Source organism: Oncorhynchus masou, chromosome 12 (assembly GCF_036934945.1).
Source record: "Oncorhynchus masou masou isolate Uvic2021 chromosome 12, UVic_Omas_1.1, whole genome shotgun sequence".
Classification (NCBI taxonomy): Eukaryota; Metazoa; Chordata; class Actinopteri; order Salmoniformes; family Salmonidae; genus Oncorhynchus; species Oncorhynchus masou.
Genome location: NC_088223.1, coordinates 59,678,360 through 59,700,240, shown reverse-complemented (window position 1 = coordinate 59,700,240; position 21,881 = coordinate 59,678,360). Strand labels below are relative to the sequence as shown.

The 21,881-nt window shown below is 42.8% G+C and overlaps 1 protein-coding gene across 1 annotated transcript in view; it reads right to left on the bottom strand.

Moving 5' to 3' along the window:
• Positions 1-21,881, bottom strand: part of LOC135549372 (relaxin receptor 1-like) — a 34,394-nt gene that overhangs the window by 4,672 nt on the left and 7,841 nt on the right. The window contains exons 5-10 of the mRNA XM_064979359.1: positions 21,043-21,114; positions 6,506-6,577; positions 2,399-2,470; positions 1,636-1,707; positions 1,457-1,531; positions 566-637 (exon numbers count right to left, since the gene is read on the bottom strand). Of these exons, the coding sequence (XP_064835431.1) occupies positions 566-637; positions 1,457-1,531; positions 1,636-1,707; positions 2,399-2,470; positions 6,506-6,577; positions 21,043-21,114 (435 nt within the window). The remainder of the gene's footprint in view (positions 1-565; positions 638-1,456; positions 1,532-1,635; positions 1,708-2,398; positions 2,471-6,505; positions 6,578-21,042; positions 21,115-21,881) is intronic.

Genomic DNA, 21,881 nt, shown 5'->3' with positions numbered 1-21,881 from the left:
TTTAGCACTCAGGGTTGGATGAGTCAAAGAGACAGAGTATTTCCAGGCTCTCAACCACCCATGGCCTCCCCTATCCCCTTCAGTTGAGAGAGCTAATGCACCCCATGTATATCAGATTGGAATTTTGCTTTCCTGACTCCTCATTATTCTCACCATCACACATGGCCTTAGAAGCAATCGCCAGTGATAGAAACGGCCAACTTAATTTGTGTAGGCTCCAATGGGTTTCTCTCCCTCAGACTGAATTTCATTACCAGCTGCAGTAGTGCAGATGCTCCAGACTGAAGTATATAGCTTTAACATAAGCACCATTTACCAGTCTTGGTTTTACACCAGAAAATGTCTCCTTAGAGTATGGCAGAATTTAATTTGAAATATAAATCCTATGAAAACCGAGCATGTGTCTTCTTTCATTGCGTTCATTTCTCTCTCTAGTGCAGATGGAATTGTTTCAAATGCAATTATTGACAGTAAGGCATTCTATCCAATTGGATTTGGTACAAAGATGAACAAATATTGTAAAGAAATTGAGGAAACGATATAGTCTAAATTCAACAAAACTCACAATACTGTCAGAGTGGTGCAGTTTTGAAAGCTGGAAACCCACAAAGATGATATCTTGTTCCCCTCCAGTTCTCTGTGAAAAAGATGTGTCAGATCATTCTGGCATTAATGAATGATATCTGCATTGGTATCTGGTAGTTGGTACATGAACTACATGAAAAACTACATGAATTTCACCCTCTGATCTCATGTGAAGATAATGTAATAAAGTGTGGTCACAAGTAAAAGCAACATGTGACAACATGAAACAACATGTGAAAACATTTAAATACATGTGAAAACATGATCTTGTGAAATAAATGTGATAACATGGGGATGCAAAATTTCAAAATGTGACACCATGAAACTACACGTGACAATATTAGAACGTTTTTTACATATGAAATTGCAAATTCAATTTTCATGTGAGAGATTTTCACGTGAAAAATGTTCGTGTTCATATGTTTTTCACCTGCAGTTCACATTTGAGGTGAATGCATGTTATTCTCCTCACATGTGAAAAGATGGTGTTAACATATGGTTTCAGATGTGTAGAACTGACCTCATTTGTCTTTTGTTATCACATGTGAACATTTCTGCTCAACATGTGAAAACAGAAAGTTTTTCAGATGAAAATCCACATGTGAAACTTCATGTAAAATGTCATCATGTGAAGTGTTCCAAAACCACATGGTTTCACATGTGAAATCGAGATTTTCATTGAGAAGTCATGTGGTTTTTCCATATGGGTAATAATGAGTTTTGTGAAAAGAGATACTGTTGCAGAGTGATTATGGCAAACAGAGTCCTAAATAATACACCTGATTATGAGAAAACATGATTTAGAGTTGTCAAATACAATCAAATATATTATCCATCATAATGGGTTAGGTATTATTCTGTTGTTACTTACAGCCAGTTTAATCTTGGCATTTCCTGGCAGACAGATTTCTTGGGGATGGATTCTAGGGAATTGTTCAGCATAGACCTGCAGCCAAATTAAATTACATTTAAAGAGCGTGTTGGTTAAATGATGACGTGTATCTCATGAGATCTTAATTAAAGTAATAAGCACAGTGGCATGATACTTACAGGAAAAATAACGATTTCAGCCCCTCAAACGATTTCTGTCTCAGAGATGCTATTCTATTTTCATCAAGAATCCTACACCCATACAGACCAGAGGAAAATATATCAATTTATTTATCACACTAAACCCTATAATTGTCATATTACTTTAGAAAAAAATCGATAGAAAGCTTCTGCAGCTATACTGTTGTAATTACTGTTGTCAAAGAGAACAACGTTAATGAGCATTAGTACACGGGCCATGCTATCATACCATCATGTATCATACCTGAGGATTGTTAGCTACACCATAAATGTCACACTGTATCATACTTTATGCTCATTGCTTTCTTGGGTAAATAGAGCAGCACAAACAAGATTCTGAGGCATTCTCTGAGGCATTTCATAACGAAGGTGGCTTTAAAGGGATAGTTCAAGATTTTAGCAATTCATCTGATCCCATAGACTTCCAGTCATTACGCTATTCCTCGTTAGCAATCGCATCAGAAACTACCTCCAACTTCCTTCAAGCTACACACAGAGACATAAAAATGGTATCCATCAGTTTCCTGATTCTGGATAAGTAGAAAAAATAACTATCCCTCGAACTATCCCTTTAAGGTCACTGAAAACAACTGCCCACAGTTTCCAACAAGATATACAGGTGTTTTTGTATCAATTAAATAAATACTGTCTACAATCTCATGAATCCCACTGAGGCACTGAAGGATTTCCTAATGAAGGTATCTTAAGGTCACTGAAAACATCCTCCCCCCAGTTGACTTACAGCCACTCCAGGTTCCAAAGGTCTTCAAAAATGCCAGCCTTCAACAACGTAATCCGATTCTGACTGAGAAATCTTATCACAGCAGGCCAGTTTTAAAAGAGATAAGGAGGTAAATGTAAAGATAAAAAGCCATATATTAATATTTGATATGGGACAACAATATTGTCAAAGTTCAGATATTCAACTGCTTGCAAATGTGGAATGAGGTAAGGTAGGGTAACATCCACCTGTTCCTCATGCAAATTCTATCTGAGTGTATAGGGACAGAGCACTGACACATTTTCCATGTCGTTGTTTGTTTTTTCCCCAGCCCTACAAACTACACCAATAATCAGGAATGCAGATGGAATACACTAACATCAAGCTGGATGTGAAAAGTAGGAGTTGATTTCCTGTCAACTATCCAAGGCTTGCTGTCAGAGAAAATAGAAGAAACTGAGTGTACAAACATTAGGAACACCTGCTCTTTCCATGACATGACCGACCTGGTGAATCCAGGTGGAAGCTATGATCCCTTATTGATGTCACCTGTTATATACTCTTCAGTCAGTGTAGATGAAGGGGAGGAGACAGGTTAAATACGTATTTTTAAGCCTTGATATAATTGAGACATGGAATGTGTATGTGTGCCATTCAGAGGGGAGGGTGAAAGGGCAAGACAAAATATTTAAGTGCCTTCGAACGGGGTATGGTAGTGACCCCCCACATTCTGAAATTGCCTTTTTGTCCCCCCTAGTTTTATAATTGGAATGTGATACAAACTAGGATTCGGTGTGCTTTAGGACCATGCGGACACCTCTGAGCAGTTAGGTAGGCTGTTTGGAGTGTTTATCCGACTGGATAAAAAATATCAGACTGGATAAAAACAAAATACAGTGGGGCAAAAAAGTATTTTGTCAGCCACCAATTGTGCAAGTTCTCCCACTTAAAATAGGTACACTTCAACTATGACAGACAAAATGAGAAAAAAAATCCAGAAAATCACATTGTAGGATTTTAATGAATTTATTTGCAAATTATTGTGGAAAATAAGTATTTGGTCACCTACAAACAAGTAAGATTTCTGGCTCTCACAGACCTGTAACTTCTTCTTTAAGAGGCTCCTCTGTCCTCCACTCGTTACCTGTATTAATGGCACCTGTTTGAACTTGTTATCAGTATAAAAGACACCTGTCCACAACCTCAAACAGTCACACTCCAAACTCCACTATGGCCAAGACCAAAGAGCTGTCAAAGGACACCAGAAACAAAATTGTAGACCTGCACCAGGCTGGGAAGACTGAATCTGCAATAGGGAAGCAGCTTGGTTTGAAGAAATCAACTGTGGGAGCAACTATTAGGAAATGGAAGACATACAAGACCACTGATAATCTCCCTTGATCTGGGGCTCCACGCAAGATCTCACCCCGTGGGTTCAAAATTATCACAAGAACGGTGAGCAAAAATCCCAGAACCACATGGGGGGACCTAGTGAATGACCTGCAGAGAGCTGGGACCAAAGTAACAAAGCCTACCATCAGTAACACACTACGCCGCCAGGGACTCAAATCCTGCAGTGCTAGACGTGTCCCCTGCTTAAGCCAGTACATGTCCAGGCCCGTCTGAAGTTTGCTAGAGAGCATTTGGATGATTCAGAAGTAGATTGGGAGAATGTCATATGGTCAGATGAAACCAAAATATAACTTTTTGGTAAAAACTCAACTCGTCGTGTTTGGAGCACAAAGAATGCTGAGTTGCATCCAAAGAACACCATACCTACTGTGAAGCATGGGGGTGGAAACATCATGCTTTGGGACTGTTTTTCTGCAAAGGGACCATGACGACTGATCCGTGTAAAGGAAAGAATGAATGGGGCCATGTATCGTGAGATTTTGAGTGGGGCATTGAAGATGAAACGTGGCTGGGTCTTTCAGCATGACAATGATCCCAAACACCCTGCCTGGGCAACGAAGGAGTGGCTTCGTTAGAAGCATTTCAAGGTCCTGGAGTGGCCTAGCCAATCTCCAGATCTCAACCCCATATAAAATCTTTGGAGGGAGTTAAAAGTACGTGCTGCCCAGCAACAGCCCCAAAACATCACTGCTCTAGAGGAGATCTGCATGGAGGAATGGGCCAAAATACCATCAACAGTGTGTGAAAACATTGTGAAGACTTACAGAAAACGTTTGACCTCTGTCATTACCAACAAAGGGTATATAACAAAATATTGAGATAAACTTTTGTTATTGACCAAACACTTATTTTCCACCATAATTTGCAAATAAATTCATTAAAAATCCTACAATGTCATTTTCTGGATTTTTTTCTCATTTTGTCTGTCATAGTTGAAGTGTACCTATGATGAAAATTACAGGCCTCTCTCATCTTTTTAAGTGGGAGAACTTGCACAATTGGTGGCTGACTAAATACTTTTTTGCAACTCTGTATATAGATATTCTATGCTGGTTTTATTTTATTTTTACCTCCCTTTTTCTCCCCAATTTCGATCTTGTCTCATCGCTGCAACTCTCCAATGGGCTCGCGAGAGGTGAAAGTGGAGTCATGTATCCTCCGATACATGACCCCCTAATAGGTGAGAATTGTCTGTTAATTGAATGATTAGAATATTCCGCCCTGAAACATATAATTGTATGGAATTGATTATAATGTATAAAATCATAATCAATAAATGTGTAGTCCTAGTCAGAATTAGGGTAAAACAATATGTCTTTATGGTATTTTAAACACAGACTGTCTGAGCTTGGTGCCGACCTGACTAGAGATTTGGGAGAGAATTGGGAGTACGTCTCAAGGACAGGGTCACTATCTCTGTCGGCTGGGTAGTGAGACAGACAGTGTGTGCATAGCAGGACATGTGTGTGCGTCTGTTTGCGTGCATGTGTGTGTGGGTATGTGTGTATGTGCGTCTGTTTGTGTGTCTGTTTATGTGTGTGCATATGGCTGTGTGTATGTGTGGGCGTGAGAAGTCAGTATAAAATTAATTGATTTGTATTCTTGACTTCAGAACATTTCCGTGAATAAACATTTAACTGTGGTAGACCAGGCCTCTGTCGGTTTTCATTCGGCCAGGATCTTACAAATTCTGGTTTGCAGACTGAGAGTAAAATAATTAAATTGTGTGATGTACCTGGAGAACATAATTCTCTTATCACCCCCCTAACACGCTCCTTAATTCCCGCCAGTTTAACCAGGAAGCCAGCCGCATCAAAGGAAACACCGTTCAACTGGCAACCGGAGTCAGCCTGCATGGCCTGCCGACCATAAGGAGTCGCTAGAGCTCGATGAGCCAAGTAATGCCCCTCTGGCCAAACCCTCCCCTAACTGGGACGATGCTGGGCAAATTGTTCGCCGTCCTATGGGACTCCCATCCATGGCCGGTTGTGGCACAGCCTGGGAATTATCCCGGGTCTGTGGTATTTCAATGCAGTGCCTCAGACCGCTGCACCACTCAGGAGACCCGCTGCTGGGTTTTTCACACTCAACACTCACACTCATCAAGAATGATGCACCACCCAAAGGAATCCAGCCAACTCGACACAACTGGGAAGTATTGTAGTCAACATGGGCCAGCATCCCTGTGGAACGCTTTCAACACCTCGTAGCCATGCCCCGACTAATTGAGGCTGTTCTGAGGGCAATAGGGGGTGCAACTCAATATTAGGACGGTTTTCCTAATGTGTTGTACACTCAGTGTATACTCTTTCAGGATGCCTTGTTTCATAATGACTGTCCTCTGTGTGAATCCTGAAGGAGGTGGATGAAGGGGTTTCATGTGTTCCCTTAATTACAGACCAGACGGATTTATGTCCAACAGACCTGGGCACTTCACATGTCTCAGGTTTGTATATCGGAGGACGACTACAGTATCTGAATCTGTATGTATAAACACTTCTCAAGCGCCAGTAAAAGGGTCAGTGTATTCAATGACTGGTTTTCTTTGATTTCAAGGAGCTAAAAACCATACTACACTACTACATTCTACATAATGTTCAATAAAAAAATTGCATGAAGTATGATGTATCCAGGACAACAATTTGTGGTGATGTAGGGATATACACATGGTACCACAGGTCAGACAGTGGTGGCCCTTAATGAATTAGGACATACAGTCTTCTTAGTGAGTAGAGTCCTGAGAATGCCTGCTTGGAGATTATTTTGATCCTGTTGTCTTCCAGGTGTCTGTGGAATATAAATATATTGTTAAAGGTTTAAATGACAAAGGCCTGGTTTAATGAGAAGGAAAATAAGTTCTCATCAATAATCTTAAACCAGTTGTATTTGGCAAATGTGACAAATAATTTAATTTGATTTGTAATCTATGAGACAAAACTACATGACGATTATCACAGTGAGGATAAATATATTGAGGATTATCATTCTGTTAGTATAAGATTAACAACTTTTTTAATGAACAACTTAAATTTAAAAGTATGGCTGCATCCTGCCTTTTCATAAGTATGGATGAATAGACACATGTACTGAATGAATACGTTATTTCAAACTATGATTATTTGTGTAATTTTATTGCTGATTTTTAATCTGATTTATGTCTTACTAGACCTGGACACTTCACACGATTTTCATTTGTCTGCATTCACATTAGATATACAACTTGAATTGCATCCATTTAAAGGTCCTGAACAGTCATCTTTTTCATCAAGAAAAATAGCATCTGAGTTATCTAAATTTCACCCATAATATTTGTTCCCGTTCAAGAAATAGACCAGTTCAAATAATACAAATTGTAAAACAGCATATTTTGATTTTTGGTGGGTGAGTTAAAAATGGAGAAACACCTGGATGCATAAGGTAAGTTAAATGTAAAATACTAGGTCAACTCCAGTAGAATGGAAACACAACATACTCAAAACAAGGAAGCCATGCCTAAACACAGCTATATCAACACCCTTCTTGTCAATTTAACAGGTAAATTGTGAGGAGAACATTTACCACTGCATTCATTCGGAATCCCAGAATAAGAGCCCATTTATGCTTGATCCAAAAATGTGGTCAGAGGTGCCGTATGGATGGTGTGACGCAATTGCGAAGCCTCCGAATTGAGCTCACAGAGGCCAAATTGAGCTCTGTATTGCATCGTCGTGTGCCTCTCAAATGTTGTAACAATGCGGAGGGCTCCGTATAGTTCTGCATTGACATGATTGGTTGATGGTAGGGTAGGACGCGAGGTCCTGCATAAACTTAAACTCACTTCCTTGACAACTTCCTTCACAACAGCTCTGCGCTGCTCGGAGAAGCTCAAGAAGTATGAATGCCCTGACTTCTGTAGAGGCCGTATCAACCTAAATGCTGCATGCTCCTTTAAGCAGGAGGACAACACTAAAAAGGTAGCAAAAACAGTACACGACAACACTTTTAAAGTGCTTACAGACAGGCCACGGTAAGGGTGGAGGTCTCATAGACTTCAATAGGGTGGCGGGGCAGTTCTGCAAGGTTGTGCTCGCTCCTTTGAGTGGTTCCAATATATTTAACCAGGTAGGCTAGTTGAGAACAAGTTTTCATTTGCAATTGCGACCTGGCCAAGATAAAGCATAGCAATTCGACACATACAACAACACAAAGTTACACATGGAATAAACAAAACAGTCGATAATACAGTAGAACAAAATAAAACAAAAAGTCTATATACAGTGAGTGCAAACGAGGTAAGATAAGGGAGTTAAGGCAAGAAATAGGCCATGGTGGCGAAGTAATCACAATATAGCAGTTAAACACTGGAATGGTAAATGTGCAGAAGATGAATGTGCAAGTAGAGATACTGGGGTGCAAAGGAGCAAGATAAATAAATAAATACTGTATGGGGATGAGGTATGTAGGTAGATGGGCTCTTTACAGGGGATATAAGTCTCCAGCTTCAGAGATTTGTGCAGTTCGTTCCAGTCATTGGCAGCAGAGAACTGGAAGGAAAGACGACCAAAGGAGGAATTGGCGGGTGACCAGTGAGATATATCTGCTGGAGCGCGTAATATGAGTGGATGCTGCTATGGTGACCAGTGAGCTGAGATAAGGCGGGGCTTTACTTAGCAGAGACTTGAAGATAACCTGTAGCCAGTGGGCTTGGCGACGAGTATGAAGCGAGGGCCAACCATCAAGAGCGTACAGGTTGCAATGGTGGGTAGTGTATGGTGCTTTGGTGACAAAACGGATGGCATTGTGATAGACTGCATCCAGTTTGTTGAGTAGAGTGTTGAAGGATATTTTATAGATGACATCACTGAAGTCGAGAATCGGTAGGATGGTGAGTTTTACGAGGGTATGTTTGGCAGCATGAGAGAAGGAGGCGTTGTTGCGATATTGGAAGCCAATTCTAGATTTAATTTTTGATTGGAGATACTTAATGTGAGTCTGGAAGGAGAGTTTACAGTCTAATCAGACACCCAGGTATTTGTAGTTGCCCATGTATTCTAAGTCAGATTTGGGTAAAGATGAAATGGTGGGGGCTTTGGCTGGTTGCTGTAGAGGGTGCCGGGCAGTTGACCGGGGTAGGGGCAGCCAGGTGTAAAGCATGGCCAGCCGTAGAGAAATGCTTGTTGAAATTCTCAATTATAGTATCGGTGGTGACAGTGTTTCCTAGTCTCAGAGCAATGGGCAGCTGGGAGGGCGATTTAGTTGGGATGACATCTATGAGGGTGCCCGTGTTTACGGATTTGGGGTTGTACCTGGTAGGTTCATTGATAATTTGTGTGAGATTGAGGGCATCAAGCTTGGATTGTAGGATGGCCGGGGTGTTAAGCATGTCCCAGTTTAGGTCACCTAGTAGCACGAGCTCAGAAGATAGATGGGGGGCAATCAATTCACATATGGTATTGAGGGCACAGCTGGGGGCAGAGGGAGGTCTATAGCAAGCAGCAACATGAGAGATTTGTTTCTGGAAAGGTGAATGTTTAGAAGTAGAAGTTTGAATTGTTTGGGTACAGACTTGGATAGTAATACAGAACTCTGCAGGCTATCTTTGCAGTAGAGTGCAACACCGCCCCCTTTGACAGTTCTATCTTGGTGGAAAATGTTATAGTTAGCGATGGAGATTTCAGGGTTTTTGGTGGTTTTCCTAAGCCAGGATTCAGACAAGGCTAAGACATCCGGGTTTGCAGAGTGTGCTAAAGCAGTGAGTAAAACAAACTTAGGGAGTAGGCTTCTAATGTTAACATGCATGAAACCAAGGCTTTTACGTTTACAGAAGTCAACAAATAAGAGCACCTGGGGGGTGGGAGTGGAGCTAGGCACTGCAGGACCTGGATTAACCTCCACATCATCAGAGGAACAGAGCAGAAGTAGAATAAGGGTACGGCTAAAGGCTATACAAACTGGCCGTCTAGCACGTTCGGAACAGAGAGTAAAAGGAGCAGGTTTCTGGGCACAATAGCATAGATTCAAGGCATAGTGTACAGACAAAGGTAAGATAGGTACATTGGAGGTAAACCTAGGCATTGAGTAATGATGAGAGAGATATAGTCTCTAGAGACGTTTAAACCAGGTGATGTCATCGTATATGTAGGAGGTAGAACAGCATGGTTGGTTAAGGCATATTGAGCAGGGCTAGAGGCTCTACAGTGAAATAAGACAGTAATCACTAACCAGGACAGTAATGGACAAGACATATTGATATTAGAGAGAGGTATGCGTAGCCAAGTGAGCATATGGGTCTAGTGAGTGGTTGCGCTGACTGGGAACACGGCGATTCAGATAGTTAGCAGGCCGATGCTAACAAGCTAACGGTTAGTAGGCTGGGGCTAAACGAGCTAAACGAGCAGTTAGCAGAACGGGTTAGCAAGCAAGCAGTTAGCAGGGGCTAGCAGTTTGCTGACCGGGGCAGGCAAGCTAGCAGTTAGCAGAATGGGCTTAAGAAGTTAGCCTATAGGGTATGTCACGATGGGGTAAGTCTGTTTTTGCCTCTTCGTGTGGTGATGTCGATAGACCAGTCGTGGAGATAGTAGGGTTCCAAGTAGCTCTAGGTAGCTAGCAGGCCTAGCAGGTTAGCAGAATGGGCCTTCAGCGGACTTCGCGACTGAGGGGCCTGTTGGAATCCTCGGGCAGGTTATCTCGGTAATCCAGTCGTAGAGGATCGGCGCGGTTCCATGCACCATACCGGCAGCAGAAAGGGTCCGGATATTGTAGCCGGGGAGTGGGCTTCGGTGGTAGCACAGGAGCCCTTGCTGGGCTAGCTTCAGGCTAATTGGTGCTTGCTCTGGGATGGAAATGCTAGCCAGGAGTAGTCACCCGGGATTGCGGTTTGCTCGTTGCGAAGATCCACAGGAAAATGTTCAGAGTTTGCGGTAGGAATCCGGAGATATGGAGAGAAATAGGTCCATTATGCTCTGGTTTGAGTCACATTGTTCGAACTGGCAAGATCTTTCCGAGGTTAGCTGATGACCGCTAGCAATGGTTTGCTAACTGATAGCTGGTATGTAGTTACTGTAGCTGGCTAGTTTCAGTTGAGGGATTCCAGATCCGAAGTAAATAGAAATACTTTAGAAAAAAGCAGATCCACGCCACATTGGGTGAGGCGGGTTGCAGGAGAGTATTTAGAAGTTGAGGTTTAGCAAAATATTTTTAAAAGATATGCGAAGAAAAATATGTAGAAAGATATATACAAGGGACAGGACAAAAGACAAAGACGTCTGACTGCTACGCCATCTTGGAATTAATGGAGAAAAAAAAATTAAATAGGGCGGCAGGGCAGTTCTGCAAGGTCGCTTCTGTGACTGGTTCCAAAAGATGAAATTACCTGAAGTCTTGAGCGGCTACAGCGCATGATGGACTAATGAGCAAAGTTAATCTTGTTAACCAATCAAACAATGTTTTAATGACAACATTCCAGCTGTCAACAACCAGGGACTGCTGGTCTCATGGTGCATTTGTCGTTTACCATGGCCCATGTGTAAGCGACTTTAAATGTGTTACTGAGTCTAGATATGATCAAATCAGGAGAAGAACAAGTGAAGGATGCAGCATAAAGAAAATGGTTGAAGGCAGGGTGGGTTTATAGAGATGCCGAGTTCCAAAGTGTCCGAAGTTGAGGGATCGAGTTCCAAAGTTTCCAAAGTTGAGGGACCGTGCAATTGGCATTCTGACTGCAGGAATGTCCACCAGAGCTGTTGACAGAGAATGTAATGTTAATTTCTTTACCAAAATGTTGTTTTACAGAATTTGGCAGTACGTCCAACCGGCCTCAGACCACGTGTAACCACGCCAGCCCAGGACATTCACATCCGGCTTCTTCACCTGCGAGATTGGCTGAGACCAGCCACCCGGACAGGTGTTGAAACTGTGGCGGCACAACCGAAATATGTCTGCACAAACTGTCAGAAACCGTCTCAGGGAAGATCATCTCCATCCTCGTTGTTCTCACCAGGGTCTTGAGCTGACTGCAGTTCGACATTGTAACCGACTTCAGTGGGCAAATGTTCACCTTTGATGGCCACTGGGATGCTGGAGAAGTGTGCTCATCCCACGGATGAATCTGGGTTTCATGGCATTGTGTGGGCGAGCGGTTTGCTGATGTCAATGTGGTGAACAGAATGCCCCATGGTGGCGGTGGGGTTATGGTACGTGCAGCAATAAGCTTCGGACAATGAACGCAATTGCTTCAGCATGTTTCAACATGATAATGCACAGCCCCATGTCGCAAGGATCGTACACTATGGAATCACATTGTATTTGTGGTTTAGATATTGTTCTAATAAATGACTGTATATGGTTGGTTCATTTTCACCTCCCTGACCAAGGCCCTTCTCCCCCGATTGCTCAGTTTGTCCAGGTGGCCAGCTCTAGGAAGAGTCTTGGTGGTTCCAAACTCCTTGCATTTAAGAATGATGGAGGCTACTGTATTCTTGGGGACCTTTAATGCTGCAGACATTTTTTGGTACCCTTCCTCAGATCTGTGCCTCGACACAATTCTGTTTCGGAGCTCTACGGACAATTCCTTAGACCTCATGGCTTGCACTGTCAACTGTGGGACATTATATAGACAGGTTTGTGCCTTTCCAAATCATGTCCAATCAATTGAATTTACAACAGGTTGACTCAAATCAAGTTGTAGAAACATCTCAAGGATGGTCAATGGAAACAGGATGCACCTGAGCTCAATTTCGAGTATCATAGCAAAGGGTCTGAATACTTATGTAAATAAGGTATTTCTGTTTCCTATTTTTAATACATTTGCAAAAATGTATAAAAAACGACAAAAAATTATGGGGTATTGATGACGCCTTTAAGCAGGAGGACGACAAAAAAAGGTTGCAAGAACAGTACACCACAACACTTTTAAGGTGCTTACAGACAGGCCATGGTAAGCGGCGGAGGTCTCATAGACTTCAATGGGAGTAGGGCGGCAGGGCAGTTCTGCAAGGTGGTGCTCGCTCCTGTGAGTGGCGCCAAAAGATTAAATTAGCTGAAGTCTTGAGCAGCCGCTGCACATGATTGATGATTTTCTATAGTTTAAAAAAAATGTAATCAATTTTAGAATAAGGCTGTAACGTAACAAAATGTGGAAAAAGGGAAGGGGTCTGAATACTTTCCAAATGCACTGTATATGCCCACATAAAACACATAAGTCATATACATATATATGTAACACATATAACTTTTCCATATGGGACCATGGGGCAAAGAAGGCATAGTGTGGAATTAGGGGTAGCTACTCAGATGGTTAGCCATTGACTAAACCTAAAATGGGGTGCTGGTGTGCTTCTGCACCCCTTTTAGTTTGTTGTCACAAATATCCAGCCCATGTCCAGTCCTACTCAGTGTCTCAGTGTGTGTCCCTCAACGTCATTCTGTCTCAGTTGCAGCATTCAAATCGTGGTCACCGTGTGTCTGTGAATCACAACATTAAAGACGATGAGTGATCACAGCATTTCCACAGAGCTATACACAATACAAGTACAGATACCTTGACAGAAAATGACTCAAGTAAAAGTGAAAGTCAGGCAGTAAAACGCTGCTTGAATGAAAGTCTAAAAGTATTTGGTTTTAAATATACGTAAGTATCAAAAGTAAATTTAATTGTTCAAATATACTTAAGTATCAAAAGTAACAATTTCCAATTCCTTAAATTAAGAAAACTAAACGGGCACCATTTTCTTGTTTGTTTTGTATTTATTTACTGATAGCCAGGGACACACTCTAACACTCAGAAATAATTGACAAACAAAGTATGTGTGTTTAGTGAGGCTGCCAGATCAGAGGCGATGGGGATGACCAGTGATGTTCTCTTGATAAGTGCACGAATTGGACCATTTTCCTGTCTTATTAAGAATCCCAAATTTAATGAGAACTTTTGGGTGTCAGGGAAAATGTATGGAGTAAAAAGTACCTTGTTATTTTTAGGAATGTAGTGAAGGAAAAGTTGTAAAAAATATGTAAAGTAAAGTACAGTAAACAAAAATTACTTAAGTAGTACTTTAAAGTATTTTTTACTTTAGTACTTTTACACCCCTGATGTGTGGTTAATTAGGCCTGCACATCAACCAGTACTGCTATCCGAATGTCTTCAGAGTGAAGCATGCGTTATATATAAATATCATCTAAAGGAATACCTCCCACAATTGTACCCATAGTACAGAATTACATCTTCAAAGAATGGACAGCTTCAGATCTCAATGGAGTGTGCAGGAGTGTGTATAAGCTTTTGTTCCAGCCTACAAATCATAGCCTATCGCCGTGATTCGTTATGTTGATCGTGGTCAATAGATTACGTTGATCAAGTGTTAGAGCTCGGCTGAGACAAAACCCTACACACTCCTGCTCTTCAGGACTTCCTGCAATGAATGAAATAAACCAAAGAAGGCGAATACTGTTCCAGGTTGAAACAACTTACCTAGTTGAAAGGTTCAGGCAGACCCATGGGTTCTGGAAAAGAGAAGGTGCAAATAAGGTTTGTAATTTGGCATCAATAACATGACAGTAATTCTATCTCAAAAACAAAAAATACACTTAACACTCACCATAGCAGGTAGGACTAAATAAGGTTACGTAACCTTGCCTACTAGGGCTGGGAATTGCCAGGGACCTCACAATATGATATTATCACGATACTTAGGTGCCAATACGCTATGTATTGTGATTCTGTAGAGGGCTTGCAGTTGCATCACCTAGCAACCACACCAGACACCATGTTAGAAGATCAGTCAGTCCTCCAATCGTCCACATGGCTGGCTGCGTTTGGCTATCACTGGAAACTTCGGGACAATTGCCCATATTTCGTTTTTCTAAGGACCCAGAAAACAGAGATAGTGGGAGAACCTATTCAAGTAAGAAAATATATTTTGAAAATGATAGCTACAGGAACTGTGTGTGCAGGCTAACTCAAATGAGCTGCTAACGTAATGTTCACTAGCTAGCGAACTTTACATACTGTATAGCTAGCAAAGTGAATTAAATATCACCATCTAGTTAACTTCATATTAGCTAGTTAGCTACCTATGTTGATGTATTTATTGTTCTAACTCTAAATGCATTAACTAAGGAGTTAGCTAGCTAACAGCCATGTAAGAAGGTGAAAAGATTAGCTAGATGTTCCAGCTGTCAGAGAGAGTAGGCTACTCTGGATAGGGCAAGTACCTTTGTGGGAGGACATTATGAAGTTCCAGTCCCTAGCAATAAAAACTGAGGACAGAGAGATACAGTGCATTTGGAAAGTATTCAGACCCCTTCATCTACATTTTGTTACATTACGGGGGGCACAAGTGATGGGTGCACACAAATTATGTATACCGTATACAAATCATTGGTGCCCACCAGTGGAGGCTGCTGAGCGGAGGACGGATCATAATAATGGCTGGAACCGAACAAATGGAATGGCATCAAGAACATGGAAATCATGTGTTTGGTGTATTTGATACCATTCCAATGATTCTGCTCCAGCAATTACCATGAGCCCGTCATCCCCAGTGAAGGTGGCACCAATCTCCTGTGGTGCACACACATGCAACAGCCGGCGAACAGACAATCCGACAACACTCTGAATTTTCAAACAACGCAGAGCACACTCACACTGGTGGCAATGCACCCTAAAAGCCAATTCATGCTTGATCTGGAAATGTGGTCCGGCTAAAAGCCAATTTATGCTTGCTTTGCAAATGTGATTCGGAAGCTCCTTATGGAGTGTTTGATGCAATTGCGGTGCCTCTGGAGTCTTGCGAAGGACAAATCGAGCTACATACAGCATTGCTGTGCATGTCCCAAATTGTGTAACTATACAGGGCTATATGGAGCCCTCCGCATTGACATAATTGATTGACGGTAGGTGGAGGAGGGAGGGGAGGGGGGGTCCTGTATAAACACAAACTCACTTCCTTGACAACTTCCTTCACAACAGCTCTGCTCTGCTCCACGAAGTGCAAGAAGGTTGAATGCTCTGACTTTTGCAGAGGCTGCATCACAGTAAATGCTGTATGGCCGCTGGAGACAACAGATTGACCATGCAGATCCTTTCAGTATAAAAAGTGTGAGGCAATTTCTGAACCTTCCGAAGGCTTGAGAATGCCAAATCGAGCTCAGTACCGCATCGCTGTGCACCTCCCACATTTTGTAACAATGCGGAGGGCTCCGTATAGCTCTGTGTAGCTCCGCATTGACATGATTGGTTGACGGTATGTAAAGGCAGGAGGTCCTGTATAAACACAAACTCACTTCCTTGACAACTTCCTTCACAACAGCTCTGCTTCAAGAAGCGCCAGAAGTATGAATGCTCTGACTTCTGCAGAGGTACACTGCCAGGGCTCTGACCTTCACTCTATAGGCTCATTGTCTCATTGTCGTCTGTGATCCGGCCTACCGCCACTGTGTCTTCTTCAAACTTAATGATGGTGTTGGAGTCGTGCGAGGCCAAGCAGTCGTGGATGAACAGGGAATACAGGAGGGGACTGAGCATGCACTGAGCATGCACCCCTGTTGTTGCCTACCCTCAATGTTTTAAAATATTCTTTGATTATGTCCACAGTTTCGGACCCCCTTAGGTTCCCGGGCAGGCTGGGGGCATAATAACGAAAGGCTGCCTTTCCATGCCTCTTGGTCCAAGGCTTTGGCATAATTTAAAGGCCAGTGCCAGAGAACCTGAGGGACCTACTGGATACACAACTTAAAAGCATGTCAGACATGTATTGGGGTGCACAATCGTGGATTGATTTAAAACCCAATAGAATCATTTTTTAAATTGATTCTAAAACTCACAGGTAGCCAGTGCAGAGACCTTATAACCGGTGTAATGTGTGTAATGTGTGCTCTGTATGTTTTGCAGTTGACGAATGGTTTTCCTGGGTAGACCAGACAGGAGAGCATTATAATAGTCAAGCCTGCTTGTAATGAAAGCATGGACGTGTCTCTCTATCAGCCTGAGAGAGAAATGACTGCACCGTGGCAATGTTCCTCAGGTGGTAAAAAACTATATTGGTCACATTCCTAATGTGTGATTTGATATGTAGTTAACAATCTACAATAAAACGAAGGTTTTTTACCTGGTGTGTTATCTTTATTGTCCATGAATTAAAACGTGTGGATAGATTCTCTGTCTGTTCTTTGGCTCCAAGGACAGTGGACTTGTCTTGATTTACCTGGAGGAAGTTGTGAGCCATCCAAGTATTTAAATTACTAATACAGTCTAATAATTTCTCTGTGGAGCTAAATTCCTTTGGAGACATGAAATGCAAAGCTGTGTATCGTCTGCGTAGCAGTGAAAATCAAAGCTGTGCTTTCTGATAACACTGCCAAGGGGTAACATACACTGCTCAAAAAAATAAAGGGAACACTTAAACAGCACAATGTAACTCCAAGTCAATCACACTTCTGTGAAATCAAACTGTCCTCTTAGGAAGCAACACTGATTTACAATAAATTTCACATGCTGTTGTGCAAATGGAATACACAACAGGTGGAAATTATAGGCAATTAGCAAGACACCCCCAATAAAGGAGTGGTTCTGCAGGTGGTGACCACAGACCACTTCTCAGTTCCTATGCTTCCTGGCTGAGGTTTTGGTCACTTTTGAATGCTGGCGGTGCTTTCACTCTAGTGGTAGCATGAGACGGAGTCTACAACCCACACAAGTGGCTCAGGTAGTGCAGCTCATCCAGGATGGCACATCAATGCGAGCTGTGGTAAGAAGGTTTGCTGTGTCTGTCAGCGTAGTGTCCAGAGCATGGAGGCGCTACCAGGAGACAGGCCAGTACATCCGGAGACGTGGAGGAGGCCGTAGGAGGGCAACAACCCAGCAGCAGGACCGCTACCTCCGCCTTTGTGCAAGGAGGAGCAGGAGGAGCACTGCCAGAGCCCTGCAAAATGACCTCCAGCAGGCCACAAATGTGCATGTGTCTGCTCAAATGGTCAGAAACAGACTCCATGAGGGTGGTATGAGGGCCTGACATCCACAGGTGGGGGTTGTGCTTACAGCCCAACACCGTGCAGGACGTTTGGCATTTGCCAGAGAACACCAAGATTGGCAAATTCGCCACTGGCGGCTTGTGCTCTTCACAGATGAAAGCAGGTTCACACTGAGCATGTGACAGACGTGACAGAGTCTGGAGAAGTCGTGGAGAACATTCTGCTGCCTGCAACATCCTCCAGCATGACCGGTTTGGTGGTGGGTCAGTCATGGTGTGGGGTGGCATTTCTTTGGGGGGCCGCACAGCCCTCCATGTGCTCGCCAGAGGTAGCCTGACTGCCATTAGGTACCAAGATGAGATCCTCAGACCCCTTGTGAGACCATATGCTGGTGGGGTTGGCCCTGGGTTCCTCCTAATGCAAGACAATGCTAGACCTCATGTGGCTGGAGTGTGTCAGCAGTTCCTGCAAGAGGAAGGCATTGATGCTATGGACTGGCCCGCCCATTCCCCAGACCTGAATCCAATTGAGCACATCTGGGACATCATGTCTCGCTCCATCCACCAACGCCCCGTTGCACCACAGACTGTCCAGGAGTTGGCGGATGCTTTAGTCCAGGTCTGGGAGGAGATCTCTCAATAGACCATCCGCCAACTCATCAGGAGCATGCCCAGGCATTGTAGGGAGGTCATACAGGCACTTGGAGGCCACACACACTACTGAGCCTCATTTTGACTTGTTTTAAGGACATTACATCAAAGTTGGATCAGCCTGTAGTGTGGTTTTCCACTTTAATTTTGAGTGTGACTCCAAATTTAGACCTCCATGGGTTGATAAATTTGATTTCCATTGATAGATTTTGTGTAATTTTGTTGTCAGCACATTCAACTATGTAAAGAAAAAAGTATTTAATAAGAATATTTCATTCATTCAGATCGAGGATGTGTTATTTTCGTGTTCCCTTTATTTTTTTGAGCAGTGTATATAAACTGAACCATGCAGGAGTTCACCAAGGTGTTAAGTTCACCAAGGTGACCAAAAACTGTTGACTGGTTAAATAGGTTCGAAACCAATGTATAACTGGACCGGAGATGGTGTTGAAAGCTGAGTTGTCGTCAGTTAACAGCATTCTCACATACTGTAGGTGTTCCTTTTAACCAGGTGGGAAAGGGCAGTGTGGAGTGCAATAGAGATTGCGTCATCTGTGGATCTGTTGGGGCTATATGTGAATTGGAGTTGGTCCAATGTTTCTGGTATGATAGTGTTGATGTGAGCCATGACCAGCCTTTCCAAGAATTTCATGGCTACAGATGTTAGTGCTACAGGGCGGTAGTCATTTAGACAGGTTACCTTGACTTTCTTAGGCACAGGGACTATAGTGGTTTGCTTGAAACATGTAGGTATTGCAGACTGGGTCAGTGAAGACACTTAGCGCATTATCTGAGTACCTGTCCTGGTACGCATCTGATGAGGGACAGAGCCAGTGTAGTAGGTTTTCGATCTTAGTCCTGTATTAACGTTTTGCCTGTTTGATGGTTCGTCAGAGGGCATAGTGGGATTTCTTATAAGCGTCCGGATAAGAGTTCCTGCTCCTTGGAAGCAACAGATCTAGCTGTTAGTTCAGTGTGGATGTTGGCTGTAATCCATAGCTTCTGGTTTGGATATGTGTCACGCCTGCTCCCGCTCTCTGGCACTCGAGGGCACCAGACTGCCTATCATTACGCACACCTGTCCCCTTCGTTACGAGAACCTGCGCCTCATCTATCATTGTTTGATTGCCTCCCCTTTATCTGTCTGTTTCCTCTGTTTTTTCCCTGTGTCTGCATTGATGTTGTTACTTTGTCCCCTGTCCAGACGCTGTTCCTGTCCTGTTTTATGTTCGTTATTCATTAAATGTTCTCCCTATACCTGTTTCCTGTCTCCAGCGTCGCTCCTTACAGAATGCAGATACCAAAATTGGAAGCATCAGGGAGGCCTGTTTTTTTGTTGGTGACGTCGGGTCCAGGTGTCATCGCCGATGGAACCGGGGGGGCCTCAGCTAGCTTGTCGGGCTTCCATGCCCTAGCTGGCTCTTGAGGTATTTCTTGCCCCCGTGGGGTCGGCAGGCACCCACCCCACGTCATACTTCGGCGGGCCATCGGGCTCCCACACCTCAGCCGGTTCGTCAGACTCCTACATCTCAGTGGGATCATCAGGCTCCCATGCCTCAGCCGGTTCGCCAGACTCCCATGCCTCTGCCGGTTAGTCGGGCTTCTACGCCCCCAGCCGGCTTGTCCATCGCCCACACCTCAGCCGGTTCGTCAGACTCCTACGTCTCAGCGGGATCATCAGGCTTTCACGCCTCACCCGGATCATCAGGCTTTCACGCCTCAACCGGATCATCAGGTTTCTTACAACTTTGACAGTGCTCTGTCATTGAGATCAGGACAACAACATTAACCCTATCAGTCCATAGATTCCAGCAAAAATGTACTTTTATTTATCTGACTTTGCTATTAGGATTGCTATTTTAACAGTAAAATGCAGCTAGCTAGATAGCTAGATATGTTCCCTATAGCTATAATGATTAGCTAGATAGATAGAAACCTAATGAAAATATCTAGCTATCTATTTAGCTATCTGTTTCTGTGATATGTCATGATTCTTAGAAATAGTAGCTAAGCCTGCTGGCTGTTGATTGTGGTAATGTTGACTAAGCCTGAAGCCTAACCCTTATGATGATAACTAGCTAGCCTTCCAGCTAAGCTTTTTGACTTGAAGGTAACTGTCAATGATGTTATGTACTATTAACGCACGCATAGGTCATGGACTCAGTAAATTCAGGAATTACATAACTTTCCTGCCAGTGATGCAACAATGCCAAAATGGTGATTTAGAGTTACAGTTAGCTGGTGTTCTAAAGCCGAGTGTTTCCATTCCCCTTTAACCACGCCCCTCTGCAATGATTATTACAAGGTGGTTCTTATTTAAGAGAAGAAGACGTTACCAGTTGTGCATTAAAATGAATGGCTAAATGTGATGTTGCATAAATCCCCAATAATCTGGCTTCCTGAATTCAAGTTTTTGATGAACCAAACTTTATCAAAGTACAAGCAACAGTCATTTTTCATGCTTTGGTCATCCTACTTTACTTTGATCTGGTTTCTTCCAAATATCATCCAATTTGAAGAAAAACATGGTTTTGACTATTCAGGTCCTTTAAACAGATTGAACACAAACTTAACAAATAAATAAATACTTGTCAATTTACAATTTAGAGTTAAGTGCAGAGAAAGAAGGAAAGGTCAAAAAGAGGGGGTCATACTTACAGTCTCTCAAGGTGTTTGTAGCGGATGAACTGGTCTGGTTGGAGAGCAGTTATCTGGTTGCTGTTCAGCTCACTGAAGGTAAAGATAGCTGCTAGTTTGACTATGCATAAGCCACGTTTCCATCCACAATTTTTAAGCGAGTAAAGTCATACCGTATTAAAAAAAATAATCATGACAGCTGTGATGGAAACAGGAAGATTCCAGCATAGGGCAACCTGTCATTAGCATCTGGCTCTGAGGAGCACTCGGAGATGAGGCCTACCCCAAACTATTCAATCAAAATCTATATTGCATGTTGTCATTTGGTTACATTGCATTCGGAAAGTATTCAGACCCCTTGACCTTTTTCACATTTTGTTACTTTGGTGTATGATACAGATAAGCTGTATTCTAAAATGTCCATTAACATAAAAAGTCCACTCCGCGGATGAAAATCAATGTCAGAAATGTCGGTGCTCTCATCCAATCAAAATCTTTTCCCTTTTTCACACAATTGATGGACAACTACTCTCTCGGCATGGTGTTTCTGCTCAGACTCATTTAAAAAGACAAAGCACAAACTTTAATCATGCAGTTTTTGATGAAATCCCCCGAAATCCCCCCTTGAATTTTCTCCGTAAATGGCCGGGCTGATTTAGCGATCTCTTCTGCCAAAATAAAACTGGCCTTGACAGCAGCCTGGCCTTGTGATTTGGCTTTTTTGAACAGAGCCTGTCGAGATTTGAGGCCTCGTTTTAATTCCTCTGCCTTTTGTAGCCTTTGTTCCATGTCCATATTCTTGTTTTTGTCCGCGTGTTTCGTTTCATAATGTCGTCTCAGATTATACTCTTTCAGTACCG